At 36.6% G+C, this 19,228-nt stretch overlaps 2 protein-coding genes across 4 annotated transcripts in view; one reads left to right on the top strand and one right to left on the bottom strand.

The window, feature by feature from the left end:
- The window catches only part of Rbcn-3B (WD repeat-containing protein Rbcn-3B), a 128,084-nt gene that overhangs the window by 49,929 nt on the left and 58,927 nt on the right, over window positions 1–19,228 (bottom strand). The gene's annotated exons all lie outside the window — the stretch shown is intronic.
- LOC149476244 (uncharacterized) lies at window positions 490–4,701 on the top strand. Of its 2 annotated transcripts, XM_089712286.1 has the most exons (4): window positions 490–607; window positions 1,993–2,139; window positions 3,603–4,349; window positions 4,380–4,701. In XM_089712286.1, exons 1-4 carry the CDS (start codon window positions 563–565, stop codon window positions 4,671–4,673), a joined length of 1,233 nt encoding a protein of 410 aa, XP_089568412.1. In that variant the 5' UTR covers window positions 490–562; the 3' UTR covers window positions 4,674–4,701. The 2 variants fall into 2 exon arrangements, with proteins under 2 accessions (XP_089568412.1, XP_089568411.1); XM_089712285.1 differs by having other exon boundaries at window positions 3,603–4,701.

The following is a 19,228-nucleotide window of genomic DNA, read 5'->3' as shown; positions in this document are numbered from 1 at the left end:
ATTATATGTATAGATTCATATCCACGCCCTAGTACAGATACTTTTATGTAAATTGTGGCAACATTGTTGATTTAATTAAAAAAATAAATTAATATAACCAGTTTTAAGAGAAAAATCGAGAGTTCTTCTACGTGTACACAAACAAATTGAATTTAAGATACGTCAATTGAATTACCAAATATTCATTAGCTGATTATTTTAGTTATTTATTGACTTCTTGTATTATGTATTGCTCCTGTTTCACGTCAACATCTTTGCTTTAAACCAAACCTATTTACAAAATCAACTTTTAACTCAAAATTTACACATACAAAAAGTATCACATCCAAAAATTAAAAATCAAAAGAGAATCCACATGATATAGTCTGTATACGCTCTTTATGGCGCCAAACCTGAAGCCGCCAAAATGGCCGACTCGACTCGACTGTCAAAAAGCGCGCGCTTCCTGCATTCTTCCCGCCTTCGGGCGTTGACGTTTTACTTTTTTTTTAATTAAACGAGACTCCAGTATTCAGCCTGTTCTATATTCACAATAACGATTATAAAAGCCGTGTGATGCGTGATGAGATCAATCAGTAGCCATCCAGCATCCACGATGAGAGTTCTGGTTGGTATTATAATACAGTTTTACCAACAAAATAACCGGTGGTTAAATTTAAAGCGTAGTTTAATTTTCACACAGATTAAATATGAAATTTGAAGTTTAATTTGACATGATTGATATAATAGATTAAAAATAAATAAATTTAATATTTTAAACATTGGTTGTTTTGTTTTTGGAATCGAGTTCTAGTGTAGTGCCAGTGACCTATTTAGTGAAAATGTGTTTCATGTGTGTGTGGTGCGGTACAAAAACTTCGATAGTTTTTTTTTCTTCGATAGATCGAATATCATTTGACAAAGACACATCTTTTTTTCTTGATGATTTCCTACTTTTTATGCTTATTGTATTTGTAGTATTTCATAGATTTCAATAACTCTACATCTTGAACGATTCAAGTTATTTTTGAATTACAAAACAAAAATATGAATACTTTATCTTGTGGTTTAATCTCAAGTTATATACTTGTCCATTTCCGCGCTTGTTTTTACAAAAATATTAGGGTAAAATATAATAGGGTATTTTTATATTTTTCAAAATAATAATTAATACCTTCAGCTTCATACTTTTTAAATTCTTTGAAATGCATAAAGGACAGTTTTTTCTACAAAACCTTATACTATACTTCCGTATGATATTCAAAAATTATAAAAGTTAACTATACCTAGTTTAAAAAAAATTGTTAACCAAATGTCGAAACAGTGCGAATTTTATCATCAGTCTAATCCCCAATTAACTTCGACATAATAAATTGGGCAACACAATTAAAACAACTTTATTTAATGCAAATGCGAATTTACGAAATAAATTTAATATAGAGTGGTTATAACAATCGTAATTGAGTCTACAGCCTTCAGCAAACCAGTGTATTGTAATTGCTAATATCACTAATTACTATGTATGACTAAATGTCAAATGATTAAAAAAGAGACTTATAAAAAGTTATAAGAATAGTATTAGTACTAGTAACGATATTAATTACTTACCCATATCTTTATTTTATTTTTAACGCGCTTTAATTAAATTTACCTGAATGTTAATCTTTTAGAATTCAATTTGACCAAATTTAATCGGACTAATTTAATTAAAGTAGGTAAGTATGTATCCAGGATTGGTGACAAAACAATAATTTCATGATTTAGTTGAAAAATCAAATTAAAAAATTCGGTAGAATGCGATTCGGACTTGGAACATTACGGGTTCCGTACAAATACCCCTTTTTCAACTTATTTCTATAAAATTTTAACAAATAAACAGATTGAAACACACTCCACTTTTTTATTGGGCATAGGGAAACGCTTGATCACAATCTCGCCTCACTTCGATACTCTTTGACTCTATACTTGTATAAATTGACCCTAAATAACATTAAATAATATTTAATTCAACAGGTTCTATCAGCCATCTTCGCCTGCGCGGCCGCAGCCCCCTCCTACTTGGCCCAAGTACCGCTCCAACCACTAGTGGCTCAGGCGGTACATGTACCGGCTGTACCGGTACCAGCTGACGATCTGCAGGCGGCTGCTATTAACGCTCAGGTATTTTGGTACTAGAGAGCACACTAGATATATTTTGATAGGTAGATAGAGTACTGTTTCATTGGTTGGTTGTTCTTTGGGCCATCACACGATTGACGAAACCTTATTTTAATAAGTCAGCAAAGAAAGTCGTACTTATTTCTCAGTTCTAAAATACCACGTATTACCCATTGTATAGTAGGTATTTAATATTAAAGCGTGCTCTAGAACTATTTGTAAAAGAACAGGTATTTTGAATGACGCAGCATACATTAAGAAGTTATTTTTAAAATAAGCGTTGATAGTAGATTCAATAATTTAATTACATATGTATACTTACTTAATTTAAATACGAACAATTTACATTTTACTTTGTACATTAATAGATATTATCACTTTACTAGTACCTATATTGCATCATTCATAAATATTTGAAACGTGGGCGCAACTAACAGGGAATATTCTACTATTTCCAACTTGCGTTTTAGTTATTTTGCTATTTCACTGAAATTCTAAATTTAGATAACTACGAATTAGTAGTACAGTAAAAGTTCCTTATTCGCGGGGTATACGTTCCATAAATATGCCGCGAATACAGAAACCGTGAATACGGAATGGTAATTTATATGGGATTATAGGGGATACGTTCCTAGGTGACGATTGAGATTTTTTTCATGACGAAAGTTTCGACGAGTTTCGACGAGTTTCGACTCGAAACTCGTTTCTCATTTTTTTAGTTGACAATATAAACTACGAAGAGTTCAGTAGACGTTACTCGAACACAATTTTTGTAACGAATGTGAAAGACGAAACAATAAAACACGCAAAGCGGCTTTTACTATAAACGGAACTACATTTAAAAATATACTTTATTTATTGAGTTATAAGGTTGCTTCCATTCTGTTTATTTACATTCTCAAAAACATCAATCGCGGCAAAGGCGGCTTGCGACAAAGGCGGCTTGTGTCAAAGGCCTCGGCGATATCATTTAACAACATAATATGTACTTTAGGCAAACTTGTAATAAGATCTATTTTACTTTCTTATTAGTCCATTTGACAAGGATATTGGGTTAGATACCTATTGGAATAATTTTATTATTATGTATGCACTTATTAAATCCGCGAATAAAAAAATTTTTAGTCGCGAATATAGAAATTGGGTCGCATTTTTTTAATCCGCGAGTAGTGAAAACGCGAATAAAGGAAGCGCGAATAAGGAACTTTTACTGTACTACAATAATTGTAACACTATATCGCAAGTATATCGAGTTGTACCGGTAAATTTGATCTTTGGTAAGTTTACTTGATGCGTAAAACAAGTGACAAAACCGATAAGTAACTAGTCCTTCATTTAACAGTAATCAATTGATACATAATAATTATGTTTAAAAGTTTATATCCTCTCGTTCAATAGTAGCAAAATACACTACGTCAACTCTCAAAGAATCCATGAACGTAACGCCATTTTATACTATTCCTTAGATAAAAGCCGAAGACCACGCCCGCTCGATCGCCGACAAAGCCAGAGAACTAGCCGAGCAAGCCGTCGAGAACCAACAAGAGGGCATCATCGAAGGCACAGATCTCGCCAAGGAGAGGAGCGAGGAAGCTTTCTGGGCCGCTGAAGACCAGAAATGGCAAGCGATAGACGCCGCGCAAACCGCTCAGGCAGCCATCGGTGGAGCTCTTGCTAGCAACGATGCACTTAGGGCCGCATTCGTCTACACGCCTGGTGTAGCACCTGGTGTCGCTAACCTCGCCGCCTACACGCCTGGTGTAGCACCTGGTGTTGCTAACCTCGTCGCCCAAACGCCTCGTGTAGCACCTGGTGTCGCTAACCTCGTCGACAACACGCCTGGTGTAGCACCTGGTGTCGCTAACCTCGCCGCCTACACGCGTAGTGTAGCACCTGGTGTCGCTAACCTCGTTGACAACACGCCTGGTGTAGCACCTGGTGTCGCTAACCTCGCTGCCTACACGCCTGGTGTAGCACCTGGTGTCGCTAACCTCGCCGCCTACACGCCTCGCGTAGCACCTGGTGTCGCAAACCTCGTCGACTACACGCCTGGTGTAGCACCTGGTGTCGCTAACCTCGATGCTAGCGCAAATGCACAACCAACAGAAGTAAACAGCGAATCGGGTGTGAAATCAATCTCTGCAGTCGCTGAATCGGATTACGCCGGGAAACCAAAGGAAGCCACCCCTGTAGATAATAAGGAATCCGATGACATTATAGCCCCTAGCGTGAAATCCGCTGACGTGAAATCCGCTGAAGTGAAATCCGTTGTCGCTGAATCCGTCGAAAATCAGGCGCAGCCAGCTGACCAGGTTGCCCAAGAATCGCCCGAGGCTAAGAAGGTAGAATTCCAAGCTTTCAACTCTGTGGTCCACCCCGTGCCGGTTGGCGTAGCTCCATTCAGCTACCAGTCAATCGTTCCCAATGCTGCGTACGCGCAGATCGGTCTGCGGTCCCTCCCCGTGGGCGCCGTCGCCGCGTTCCCGCACTACCAAACCCCCTTCTACACACCAACCGTCTTCAAAACTATCTACTAAACATGCTAATAAATGCTAGTTAGATTTCTCTTGTGTTTTATTTTGCCTAATGTCAAGGTAATCATCATTCTTACTAAATTTTACACTGAACAAAAGCTTTATCATTTATGTAATGTTTCTGTGTTTATCAATAGTAATTTTTTACCACTAATAATATGGCTATCAGTATTTACTACTCTATTTACAAAATTATTTACACATCTTCAATTATCAATCATAATGTTTCGTAAATATGAATAGTTGTTTTATTATAGTGGTTTAGCGAATACTATGGAACATGTTTATTTTTTAACCAAGTTTTATATTCAAACTCAAACATTTATTTATTCAATTAGACTTCTTCTAGAAGCACTTTTGAATCGTCATAACAGTTTTAACATTTACCACCGATTCGGAAAGCTGTATCTATGGAGAAGAACCGGCAGGAAACTTCATATGTATATCAAGTATCATAATTATGGACACCAATAGCATTCACTAATTTGATCATTACCATACACAAAAGCTATTTAAATTTAATAAGTAATAATACATATTTTTAATAATAATCTAGTATTTCACAAACAAAATACAACTTATTAATTGTTCAATTCAACATTATTGCTCTTACAATCGTACAGGCGTGGATAATCGTGTTGTATCTTTAAGGCTGCAGTCTAGCAAAATTGCGTTTTCAACAAGTTATTTGAACAATTTTTTCAACAATTTTTTCCCGGCTAATGAAATGATAAACTGAATTTTTTTTTCTTGTTTATCAATTAGTGTTATATATACGCAATGCGCGTGAATTTTTTCACATTTATAAAATTACTTTATGTTACCTTAATCAGGCCTTCAAGATAAGTCTCTTTCCCCCAAAGACATTTCGAGCTAAGTTTGTGCACTCAACACTTTTTTTTTTTTTTTTTTTTTGTGTGGTGTCTCTCAATGTTAGCCAGAAGGGCTTCTACATTTTAACGCGGACGCGGGGGTGAACTGAAGGTTCACCCTGGTAGCGACATGCACAAGGGCGTCCCCCCTTGACGGGGACCACGAACCTCGGCTTGAGCTGTCGCTTGAGTGGAGGAGGCCAGAAGGGCCCTAATCGGACGGGGCACTCAACACGTTTAACAATAATTCATAGAATTTTACGTTTCATCCTTGTTTTTAACCGCTACGCAATCTTCGTATTGTATTCTTGTTATGTTATCAAATTATACTCGTTAGTGCTTATATACCTTCAGATTATTATTATCTTAATGGAATCAGTATCAATAATGTGTGTGCCCCGCAGTGCCTTGCCTAATATTAATTTACATTTTCATACATACACCTATATAAAACGCCTCCATTATAATTGTTCATGTGATAATTACTATAAACATTTCATTTATTTTTTGTATATTGGTTTGTTTATTTATTACTTGTTACTACTTTTGTGTCACTCGTATTATAAGGAATTAAAATATTTTTTGCCGTTGTTATTAAGACATTATAATATGAAATATCTTAACGATCATCCTTTTTTAAGTTCTGACTCAATGTGCTTTTATTGTATTGTTATGTTGAAAATTGTTGTGAATAATTATGTTATTTTTCTAATATTTGAATTGTTGTTGTATTTTGAATTATTAGTAACAGATAATTTAATGTTTAAACGTATTGAATCGCATAAGTACATTTGTATATATTTTACACATTACACTTTCCACCACAAACTGAACCTTTATTTTTTAACAGCTGTTTTTATTATTGTAGTGCAATTGATGATATTGAGATATAACAATTTAAATGGATATTTATATAAAATACATATTTACTATTACCATATTATCGTTTTATGTACAACATTTTACTCTTTATTATACTTATTATATTTTTTATTTAATTTGATGTTATTATTATTACTACCGTTAGTGAATAATATTAACAATGGTGTTGAATAACCTTATAGTTGGATTGCATAATGTGGGTTCACTGGGCACATTTCATGATGACTTTATTGCGATGGTTGTGCGATATAATTTTGATATTTTTGCCATCAATGAAACGTGGTTACGGGCAGAAGATGTCGGTCGCGCTCCGGTTGTTCCCGGATACCGACTACGGCATGTCCCGCGGCCCGCGACGGTGCGTTCGGGCCGTGGTGGGGGTGTAGGCTTCTATGTCAAGCGTGGCTTAAATGTTAGAGTGATACCAATTAATTCCACATGTGAATCTGTTGAACAAATGTGGTTGCGGTTAGTAGTAAATGGGAGGCATATTGCGGTCGGAACAGCCTATCGCCCTCCGTGGCTTAATTTGGACCTATTTCTGGACACAATGACTGATACTATAAGTAGCCTTGATAAATTTGATCACTGTCTATTACTGGGTGATTTCAATGTTAACATGATAGAATGCCACGAATCTAAAACTTTAAAAATAAACGAATTTCTTTCCTCTCTTAGCCTCACCCAGCTTGTTACTGTACCTACCCACTTTACCGACAATAGTCAGACATTAATCGATTTGGTTTGCACTGATTTACAGGCAAAGAGAGTTGCAGTCGAGCCATATAGATGTTCCCTTGGTCATTCCGTTATTGTGTGCGAATTCAACATAAAGCGTAATAAAATTAAACCATACGTCACTACATTCCGTCCTCTCAAAAATATATGTCGGGAAAGTTTGAACAGGGACCTAGGTAAAATAGATTGGAGTAGTTTCATGTCTCTAGATTCTGTCAATGCAATGGTCGAGTCGTTTTCAAAGTGCATGATTACATTGTTCGATTTACATGCGCCTACTAAGACAAGTATAATCAGAGAGCCCCCACATCCTTGGTTAACTGATACAATAAAAATCATCATGAAGTTACGTGATGATGCATTACTTAAGTATCGTAAAAATAGAACAGATTCTAAAAAAAATATTACCATGAATTGAAATCTCTTGTTATGTCCTCCTTGCACAGTGAAAAAGTTGCCTTTTTTCGTCATAATATAAATAATAAAATAGATAAACCACAAATTCTTTGGAACAATATAAAATCTCATGTTTTGCCTAGGAAACAATTAAATGTACTTCCACCTCATTTGTCCTGTCCCAATAATATTAACCAACATTTTCTACAAGTCCCAGGTAGGGCTATTGTTAATTTGACGACCATAACATATTTCGAATCGCACCTACATGGCGAGGCGGTTTTCGAATTAGCAACGGTTTCTCAAGACATTGTATCTAGGTACTTGCTTAAACTTAAATCGAACGCTGAGGGTCACGATAAAATTAATTTGAATATGTTGATACTAACACTCCCTTATACCTTGGAACCTATAACCCATATCATAAATAGTTCAATACAAAAGTCAATATTTCCTAGTTTATGGAAAATGGCATTAGTTCGACCATTACCTAAAACAAGTAGCCTAACTTCTTACAAAGACTTGAGGCCGATAAGTATTTTACCATGTATGTCTAAATTACTAGAAAGAGTTGTTTGTAGGCAACTCACAGACTTTATTGAGAAAAATGACTTGCTCCCCGTGTTTCGTTCAGGGTTCAGAAAGTGCCATAGCACTACAACAACTTTGTTGGACGTCACTGACAATATATTGGCCGCTCAGGACAAGGGCATGTGCACTCTCCTTGTATTGCTTGATTTTTCCCGAGCTTTCGACTGTATTAATATTCCCCTGCTTTTGTCGAAACTACATTATTATGGTTTTAGCCAGAGTACAGTGCTCTGGTTTCATAGTTATCTATCTAATCGACAACAGAGGGTTGAAATTCGGTCGGATGATGGCAGTATCCAATTGTCAAGTTTTAGCCTACTTGAAAGAGGTGTGCCCCAAGGCTCTATTTTGGGCCCTATTTTATTTATTTTTTACTCAGCTGATATAATAAATTCTATTAAAAATTGTAAGTTTCATATTTATGCCGATGACACTCAGGTATACATTTCATTCTTCCCCACTGATTTACACAATGCCGTTAAATACTTGAACGATGACCTCGCAAGTATTGCAGAATGGGCTGAGACCAATGCATTAGTGCTGAATCCTGACAAGACGAAGTATATGTTATTCGGTTCAAAAAAGCATATTAAATCTCTACCATCTTTTGACGTCAAGCTCATGGGTAAGGCAATCCAAAAAGTTGACGAGGCACGAAATCTGGGCTTGTATGTCGATAGCTCATTAAGGTACGAAAAGCACGTAACCGATGTGGTTCGTAATTGTTTTTTCCGGTTGAGAACCTTATATAGAGTGCGTCCATACTTGTCTGAGGATCTTCGAGTACGTCTGGTGGAGTCTCTAGTTCTTTCAAAACTTAATTACGCTGATACTGTTTATGGTCCACGTCTCCTGGCCAGAACAGATCGGCTGATACAAAGAGTACAGAATGCGTGTGCACGGTACTGCTACACTATACCACCACGTAGACATGTCACACCTTTCCTAAATAAGCAGGGTGTTCTTAAGCTTCAAGCAAGACGCCAACTACATCTGGCCTGTCTCATGTTCGGAATTGCCAAGACCCGTATGCCTATATATCTGTACGAAAAGCTCAGCTGGACAACGAGCAGTCGAGATGTTGCATGCAGAAGCTGTGCTCAGCCACTTATCATTCCTCAACATAGTACTTCCACTTTTAGAGGCAGCTTCCGCTATGCAGCATCGAAAATATGGAATGACTTGCCGCCACCGATTAGGTTATTGTTAAACATTAATACATTCAAAAAACATCTTAAGAACTACTTAATCGATGAACAGCGAAGGTTAGATTAATGTCCAATGCTTATTTTTTCGTTTTTGTTTTTTTTATCTATTGGTATGGGTCAATCCTATCTTAAGTCTATTTATTTTATAGAACTTTTTATTTGGATATTTATGTGGGTACGTTTTTTCACGATATGATATATATGTATGTAATATTATGTTTATCACATTATTTTTAATTAATTATTATTATTGCGTCGCTTCACATCCGTGAGTCGAAACTAGGTTCTAGTTGAAAACCAGCGCTAGGCTCATGCCTGGCACAAGCTGAACTAGGTCCTTTTTGGCGGTAATGCGGGCACAATTTGTTTTAATATTTTTTATTTTTTTCGTGTTGAATTTTTTGTGTTATTTGTATGTATTCTTTTCTTTATTGTCTACTTTTTGATGTGTCACGCTGTGTTGTCAAATAAATGTTTTTCTTTCTTTCTTTCTTTCTTTCTTTCAACCGATTACAATTTACACAATTTGATCAGCGCATTATTATCCTTATATAGTCGTTATTAAAATCTGCTGAATACAATTGCCGAAAAACGTATGATTTTCCTAATTAGAACGTTATAAATTCATTAAATTTCCCATTTTTTGCCTTACAAAATCTATTGATAAATACTGCTAAAAGTTATTTTTTCCATTAATTTATTCGAGTTGGTTGAAGACCAATGAGTATTAATCCTTTAAAAAAATTTTTTTTTGAATTTTGATAATTCTTTAAATATTAAAAAAATATTTAAAATAATTAGGAAAAATCCTAGCGAATTTCTTTAGTCGCGCTCCTTGGGCCGGAGCGTTCTGACGTGTGCTCTACGCTCGATTTTCCTTCATACCGAAGTGAAAGTTGCTCTACTTCATTAAATTTAATATTTTTGTTAATTGATTATTTTTATCTTAGTTTTGTGCAAATATTCGTATTTTTAAACATTTGATTTCGATATGGAAAATAAACGAAAAAAATATGCGTGTAAAAAATTATCTTCGAACATAAAATTAATGAAACCAAATAGATTACAAAAGTGATTGGCAACAATTTCTTTATTTTACGGGGTGTCAGTAAAGGGATGTATATTTCTTTAAAACTAAACTAAGCTAATAAATTTTCTTATAATATATTTTTTTTTGAAGTTCCAAAAATGTTTATTTTTCGTTTGAGACATACCAAATATAATATAAACTTGTATTGAGAACTTGAACTTGGGACATACGGGGAAAATGATTTGTTTACTCCAAAATTCAAAATATGTCGAGGTGTTTTAATTTTTTCTTCTAGTCATTTTAAACGTAGCGGCATGTTGTTTGATTATTAATTTTGTAACTTAAATACAGGATGTTGGTTTTATATTTTGATCTTACAGACGCGCTGACAAATTTAGTCCACCATTTCTAATTTTCTAGTTTAGTCCACCAACTCTAAGTACCGATATTAAAACGAATGGATTATCATCACATCATCAAAACTCAGATGTAATGGAAGATCGCAATAACATAGAAAATTCAATGGGTGTTGAGAACTAAACAAACACAAGTAACAGAGACGCACAGAATAAAAAAAGAGGACGAAAACGATAATTCGTTGATGCTTTCCCTTTTCGACGTATTGTTAGGTACATCACCAATCTGCAAAAAAAAAACTGATGATTCCCAATTGCTGATTAAAAATGAAAAACAAATAATCGATAACAGTGGTGAAAATTTGCTGATCACAATGAAACATCCTTCAGTGGTAGCAGATTTACTCATTTAAAATGTATCGGTGAAAAGCGTAAAGGAGAGGAGGACAGGAAAACATTATGAATGTGGATGGTGGATTGTATACAGGGTGTAATCGATAAGTATGTGCAGGCGATTGTGACGTTATAATTGCAGGTATCAAAAAACTTAAAACTGATATCGAAATTACTTTACCTAATGAGCAAAATGACAATCATAACTTTTTAAAAGTATAACGAGAAATATCTAAAATATTTACTTTATACACTCCCATATCAAGAAGGGAAAATAGGACTAGTAGAAGTTAAATGTCTAATTCCGGCAAAAGACATGAATGCGGAAGATGCGGTTAAAAATAAAAAATTTAATATTTGAAATACAATGCAAAAATATAACACTTTTGTCATAGATAAGAATCATGACTATTTTTTCCAAATTCAGGGACAACTAAACGTTGCAGAAGCAGAAGTCTGCTTATTTGCTGTTTGGACTGGAGTGAATCATGATCGTCTAATATTAATTTAGTGAGAAACGTCTTCCCAGTTCAAAATGGAGAAATAAACCATCCACGCGAAGACCGACATCCGCGCGGACGGAGTCGCGGGTGGAAGCTAGTCAGAAATAAATATCTTTTGTTTTCATTTGCGCATTTTTCTATTTTATAATTTTTTACACAAACATTACATTTTTTTTATTAAGTATATACAAAATTTGTTTATCCGTTTTATTAGTGAAACTAAACAACTTTCACTAAGAAACTTAGGTCGAAAAAAATGTATAGAGTTATGCATTTTGTATGGAGAGCTTATTTTTTTTTATATTTCGTCCAAATTTCTTTGTAAAAGTTGATCAGTTATATAAACATGAAGTTGAAGATATCAATAGAACGTATTCGCAAATTTTGTGTACTGATAAAAAGAATCACCCGGTGTAATTTTCACGAAAATTGTTTCAAATTGGCGTTTTAGGTACTTATTACGAATATTAAATTATGCATACGAATAATTTAATTTTTAAAAATTAAGTGGAGCAACTTTCCCTTAGTACATTTGTATTATTTACATATTGGATGACAGGATGCATTTGTTTGCACTACTAGACCAAGCCCTTAATTCCCTTCAACTGCTTATATTTTAAAAATAATCTTAATAATGCGTTTAAATATCAACTTTTCTAATCAACAAAACACATTAAAATATACCTAGAGCATATTTTTATCTAATGGAGCAATCATTTAAATAGAAACAATTTCATCTCGATTTTCTTAAGTAACATACACTAAAGTTTGAATTACTCATGATTCATGAATTACTTAATTAAATTTCTTCAACGATCATCTTCTTCTTATTGTATATAAAAATGAATCGCAAAATGTGTTGGTAAGCGCATAACTCGAGAACGGCTGAACCGATTTCGATAATTCTTTTTTTATTATATTCCTTGAAGTACGAGGATGGTTCTTATGTAGAGAAAACGTAAACATGTACCACGGGCGAAGCCGGGGCGGACCGCTAGTTTAAAATATAATCACCAAAACAATTACAAGTCTATATTTAAAGCCTAAATCAAAAGTCTTGCTTTAACAACAAACTTTATATAAAAAACGTCCAAAAAACATTGTACATGATTGAACGAAACTATAACATTTATCTACCAACATTTTTACATCTATACTTATTTTTAATTCCGCCTCGTTATCGATTTTTCTATTCTTAAAAAAAATTTATAAATAATTCCGAATGTTTAGGTACAAAATATTAAAATGGGTTATCGTTACATAGTATAAAACAAAGTCGCTTTCTCTGTTCCTGTCTCTATATCCTTATGTTTGCTTCAATCTTTAAAACTACGCAACGGATTTTGATGCGGTTTTTTTTAAATAGATAGAGTGATTCTCAAGGAAGTTTTAAGTATATAATTTATTAGGTTTTAGACAAAGCGCGCAAAGCTGCGGGCGGAAAGCTAGTTATACATAAAACATCCAAACAGCAATAAGATTAATTTCTATCTACAACTAACAGTCCGCCCCGGCTTCGCCCGTGGTACATATTTACGTTTTCTCTACATAAGAACCATCATCGTACTTCAAGGAATATAATAAAAAAAGAATTAACGAAATCGGTTCAGCCGTTCTCAAGTTATGCGCTTACCAACACATTTTGGGATTCATTTTTATACAGGGTGTCCCAAGAAGTATGGATGAACTGAAGCCAGGAGGTAGAGGACCTAGAGGGCTATCCGAATCACCCCCATATGTGTTATGCGATTTTTCGTAGTTTCGGAGTTATCACTCTTTTTTCAATTTTTCACCTATCGCCGAGTACGATGATATTTTCACTCATGGTGACGTCAACTATTGCGCTAGATGCTTGATTTTTTTTGTGTGCTAAGCTGAAAGATAGGCCAATTCAGTATGGTAACACTTACTATCGTTAGATCTTCGAATGGAATAAAAAAAAGAATTAAATGCCAAGAAAGATAAAATTACCCAGTATGTTCACAACTTCAAGGGCCCATAAAAAAATAAAATCACATAAGAAAAGTTTTCCGTTTGGCTTTTAAAAACTTGCTCTATCTATCAGGTAGCTACCCTGAAAATTTCATTTTATTATTCAGAAGGCTTCAATCGAAAAATTGAAATCTAAATGTGGTAAGTGCAAAAATTTTATTAACATGATGATCATTAAAACCAATAAATAGGTGTTTAGTTACCAGAATTTTTTTTAAAATAACCCCGCTGTTGCTCAATGCAAGTGCGACATCACCGTAAAAAGTTGTCTATTAAATGTCTTTATGCCCTTTTATAATTTTAAAAGGTTTCTTCTGCTACTATGAATTTCCGGGCCATTTCGTCCAAATTGTGGCATTCTCTCAAGTAGCCGAGGTCTATTTAGTATCCCCATTGAAACAAATCAATTGGGTTTAGGTCGAGGGACCGTGGAGGCCAGGTTTTAAGGCAAGCGTCACCGGCGCATGCGCAGGCTGCAACGACCAATCCATCTTTCAGGGTATCTTTACCCTTTAGCCTGGCCTGAACGGTCTCCGGACATAAACCATATTGATTTTTTTCCGTGGGGATACTACAAAGACGAGAGACTGCTACAATTTGGACGAAATAACCCGGAAATTCATAGTAGCAGAAGAAACCATTAAAAATGATAAAAGGGCATTCAGACATTTAAAAGACAACTTTTTACGGTGATGTCGCACTTGCACTGAGCAACAGCGGGGTCATTTTAAAAAATTCTGGTAATTAAACACCTATTTATTGGTTTTAATGATCATCATGTTAATAAAATTTTTGCACTTACCACATTTAGATTTCAATTTTTCGATTGAAGCCTTCTGAATAATAAAATGAAATTTTCAGGGTAGCTACCTGATAGATAGAGCAAGTTTTTGAAAGCCAAACGGAAAACATTTTTTATGTGATTTTATTTTTTTACGGGCCCTTGAAGTGGTGAACATACCGGGAAATTTTACCTTTCTTGGCATTTCATCCTTTGTTTTATTCCATTCAAAGATCTAACGATAGTAAATATTACCATACTGAATTGGCCTATCTTTCAGCGTAGCACACAAAAAAAAATCAAGCATCTTCCGCAATAATTGATGTCACCATGAGTGAAAATATCATCGTACTCGGCGATAGGTGAAAAATTGAAAAAAGAGTCATAACTCCGAAAATACGAAAAATCGCATAACACACATGGGGGTGATTCGGATAGCCCTCTAGGTCCTCTACCTCCCAGCTTCCGTTCATCACTACTTTTTGGGACACCCTGTATTATAGATTTACCCTAACAAACATCAAATCGATTCCGAATATAAAGCTATAAAATGAAAATGGGCTATCTAAACTAATTTTAGGATACCTAACATAAGTCTAAAGTTCCACAAATTCAATACGTTGCTCGCCAACACCTAATAACATTGTATCTGCGCGCACGCATTATGATCTTAATGCACTAGTTAGAGTTGTACTTTCCACTTGGTAACTTACAAGAATCCTTTAGTACTAAGTAAATAATTCTACTATATCCTACTAAAAATATAGAGGCGAAATTTGGACGTTTATTTACACTCTTACAACAAAATTATTGTAGTATATCTGAATGATTTTAATATTTAGTTTTATGGCATTGAAATGCTTTTATAAATGAAAAAAAAAGTGTATTTGTAGGTCTGAATGATATTTTTTTTTTTTTTTTTTTTTTTTTATAATCGATAGGCAGACGTTTGACCACAATCCCACCTGATGGAAAGCGGCGATGTGGTCTACTTGGGTGCACGTCTGCCTAGGAGGAGCCTATTCACCCTAGCTTTGAAGAGGTCCAGGTTGTATTGCTCAGGAAAAATAGTGGTAGGGAGTGAATTCCATTGTTTGGCTGTTTTAATTATGAAAGAAGACTCGAAGCGACGAGTTCGAATGTTGGGGATATCCACAATGAAAGGATGAAACCCCTCGGCACGCCTCGAGTTACGATTGAGGAATAGAGATGAGGGAATTAAGTTGTGTAAACCCAACGCACACTCACCGAAGTGCAACCTGTAGAACACCGAAAGACATGCCACCTCACGACGGTGCTCAAGACTCAAGAGTCGAGCATCAACTAAGGGAGAGTTGTTAATAATACGTTTGGCACGTCTTTCAATTGAATCCAAAGCTCCAAGGTGGCATCTAGCCGCGCCTGCCCACAAGTGACTGCAATACTCCACACACGAGCGGACTTGAGCTTGGTAAAGATTAAGAAGCTGTCCCGGTGTGAAGTATTGCTTGACCTTGTTCAGAATTCCGAGCTTTTTGGCGGCAAGATGGGCCTTGGATTCAATAAACTGACCGAAGTTGAGTGTAGAAGATAAAGTGACACCAAGCAACTCCAGACAGTCGGCTATTGCTAGAGGCACATCTCGGAAGATCGGAGTGGATGTTATAGGACTCCGTTTTGCGGAAAACAGACACGCTTGAGTTTTGGATGCGTTAAACCCTACAAGATTGGCATCGCCCCAATCGGACACAGCCTGAAGAGTAAGGTTTAAGCGAACAATCATGTCCTCCCGAAGAGATTCGGTCTCAACCTTTGAAGTGCGGGCACTGGACTTGTATCTTTCGACAATAGTGCTGTCATCTGCATAACTGAACATATTCGGAGCAATCATGTCGTCTATGTGCAGAAGAAACAGTGTTGCCGAAAGAACGGACCCCTGCGGAACGCCGGCATTGATCGACATTGGCTCTGAAGAGCAACCATCAACAACAACTCGTATGGACCTGTCCCGCAGAAAGTCAGCAATCCAAGTGCAAAGGTCTCTTGGAATTCCATAAGAGGGGAGCTTGTTTAGAAGACCCTCGTGCCAAACCCTATCGAAAGCCTTTGAGATATCCAAAGAGACCGCAAGGGCCTCTCCGAATTCCTCAACGGCCTCTCCTACAAGATGTGTCACATGCACTAAGAGGTCGCCAGTAGATCTATTACGCCTAAAACCGTACTGGTGGTCATTCAACAGGTCGTTGGCTTCCAGGTGCATGAGGAGCCGATTGTTCAATATACGCTCCATAGTCTTGCAGAGTATGGAGGTTATTGAAATCGGACGATAGTTAGTAGGATCTGACCGACTGCCCTTCTTTGGAACGGGTTGAACGTTGGCAAGCTTCCAACTCTTAGGGACAACTCCAGTTTTCAACGAGAGGCGAAACAAACGTGTCAGGATAGGAGAAAGTTCAGGAGCACAAGTTTTTAAGACTACGGCTGGTATTCCGTCCGGTCCATTGGCTTTATTCTCGTCGAGGTTGCGTAGCGTTTTAAGGACTTCCTTGTTCGTGATGCGGATGTCAGGCATATGAACGCCACGGTGTTGAATTGTCGGTGGAGCAGTATTTTTAGGAGGATCAAGACGAGAATTGTTAGCAAACAGTAAGGCAAATACATCTGCCTTATCCTTCGCACTATGGGCCAGTGAACCATCGGGTCTCAGCAACGGTGGTAGAGTGGGACGGCAAAAGTTGGACTCGACCGCTTTGGCTAAGGACCAAAAAGCTTTGCTTCCTGCGGGGTAAGAGACAAGCTTACTTCCGATATGCCGCACATGAGCAAAACGAGCTCTTTTTTGAATTTTCTTGCAGGTTTTGGAAGCTTTGTTGAAGGCTTTCTTTTTCTCGCGAATATCATGAGCTTTACGGATTCGAGCGTCGACCCAGGCTTGGAAAGCAGCTTGCTTTTGAGCCAATGCAGCTTTACATTGTACATTGAACCAAGGTCTAGCTTTGTTGTTGATGCGAATGTCAGAAAAAGGTATAAAATATTCCATAGCCTGTTGAATCACACCAACAACTTTATCCGCACAGCTCGATGGGTCTGCGGTAGAAAAGCACAATTCCCGCCAAGGATAAGATGCAAAAAAGTGCCGCATTTCATCCCAGTCCGCCGCTTTGTATCGCCATACTCTCCTTGTTCCCTTCAACGAAGGATCTGGAGGGGTGTATGATGACACAGACTTCACCAGACAGTGATCAGATGTCCCAAGTGGAGCGGAAACTGTGATCACGTGACGGTCTGGCTCAGAGGTCATCATAAGGTCGAGACAGTTGGCAGTATGGCCGTCAATGTCTGGAACACGAGTTGCAACGTCAACCAGCTGAGAAAGGTTTAAAGAAGTCGCAAAATAATAGGCCTCTTTCCCAGCATGGTCGGTCTTTTGGAACGGGAATAACCAATCTGCATGACAGGCATTAAAATCCCCCAGAAAGACAAGTTCAGCGCTCGGATATCTAAGTTGTACCACATCTGCCACTTCACTGAGATAATTAAATAGCCTCGTAGTCTCCAGATCACCTTTGTGCGAACGGTATACACAAGCATAAACTATTTTGTCAAAACCTGTATCAGCCATGATCCACAACACAGAGAAACTGGGCTCTTCAAGGTCACGGAGTCGCAGAGTGCAGATGTCATCACGAACATATACACAGGTACCAGCTTTCGGCTGAAAATTGTGTTCAAGCATGTAACCAGGGTACCCGAGATATGACGTGTCATCAGGACATCGGATTTGCGTCTCTGTTAGGAATAATAGGTGCGGCTTTTCGGTCTCAAGATGATGGTGGACCGGTGCGAGATTAGAGTGCAAGCCTCGGATATTGGAGAGGTGCACCTGAAGAGAGAGGAAGTGCAGCCGCTGTGAATACCGTATTCCTTTATTCAACTTTTTCATATTTGTTTTTAGTTTGGAGAGTGATTAGACAGGGAGCAAAATAGAAGTTGAACGAGGCAATGCGTATGAAACCACCTATCGCCTGCATGCCAAAGCCCAAAAATAATCCTAGCCTGGAGACTGCGGGGACGCCCGAAACCCCCTGTATTTTGATATTGTATAAATATTAGTGAGAAAAATAACATATTTTAATTTATATAACTTACCATGATACCACAGGACAGAGCTCTACCATCCTTATTACTTTAAATGAAAATGTTTTTGTGATTTAAATTTTTACGCTTCAAAAACGCTATTAAAATAAGTTTAATAAATTTATATTAGAGTTTATGAGAACACTTCGAGAGGCGCGGGAAAGAATGCAACGAAATTAATTTTATGTTCTCAGTTTTTGACTCCCAAACCGCTACGCAATAATGAATGATTTTTGCTACGGAGAAATATTTAACGTTGAACATATTTAAGCTAAGTTTAATGGTGATGAAAAACTTAACCATAAAAATGTGTTGATAACTTTTCAATGAGCTATATGTATATTTTAAACGTGAAATACGTTTGCACAAAGTTATCTACATCTACACTATATATAATATTATAAAGAGGAAAACTTTGTTTGTTTGTTTGTTTGATTGTAATGAATAGGCTCATAAACTACTGGACCGATTTTAAAAATTCTTTCACCATTCGAAAGCTACATTATCCACGAGTAACATAGGCTAGGTTTTATCCCGGAAATCCCACGGGAACGGGAACTAAGCGGGTTTTTCTTTGAAAACGCGGGCGAAGCCGCAGGCGGAAAGCTAGTTTTCAAATATACTAAGCTGTAATACAACTGGATGTAAACTGTGAACGATAGCAAAGCAGTTTTACTTTATACAGTCGAAATTATCTAAA

This window comes from Colias philodice, chromosome 28 (genome assembly GCF_061535455.1).
Source record: "Colias philodice isolate Cphi_HAF_F1 chromosome 28, ilColPhil1 Martin Lab GWU primary, whole genome shotgun sequence".
NCBI lineage: Eukaryota > Metazoa > Arthropoda > Insecta > Lepidoptera > Pieridae > Colias > Colias philodice.
This window is presented reverse-complemented; position numbering and strand designations above follow the sequence as displayed.

What these genes read in the sequence shown, in the direction of transcription:
- LOC149476244 (XM_089712285.1), top strand. Translation starts at nt 563, where the DNA reads ATGAGATCAATCAGTAGCCATCCAGCATCCACGATGAGAGTTCTG. An exon ending in CATCCACGATGAGAGTTCTG is followed by an intron (nt 608 to 1,992) that starts GTTGGTATTATA and finishes TTAATTCAACAG; the next exon opens with GTTCTATCAGCCATCTTCGC. An exon ending in CGGCTGCTATTAACGCTCAG is followed by an intron (nt 2,140 to 3,602) that starts GTATTTTGGTAC and finishes ACTATTCCTTAG; the next exon opens with ATAAAAGCCGAAGACCACGC.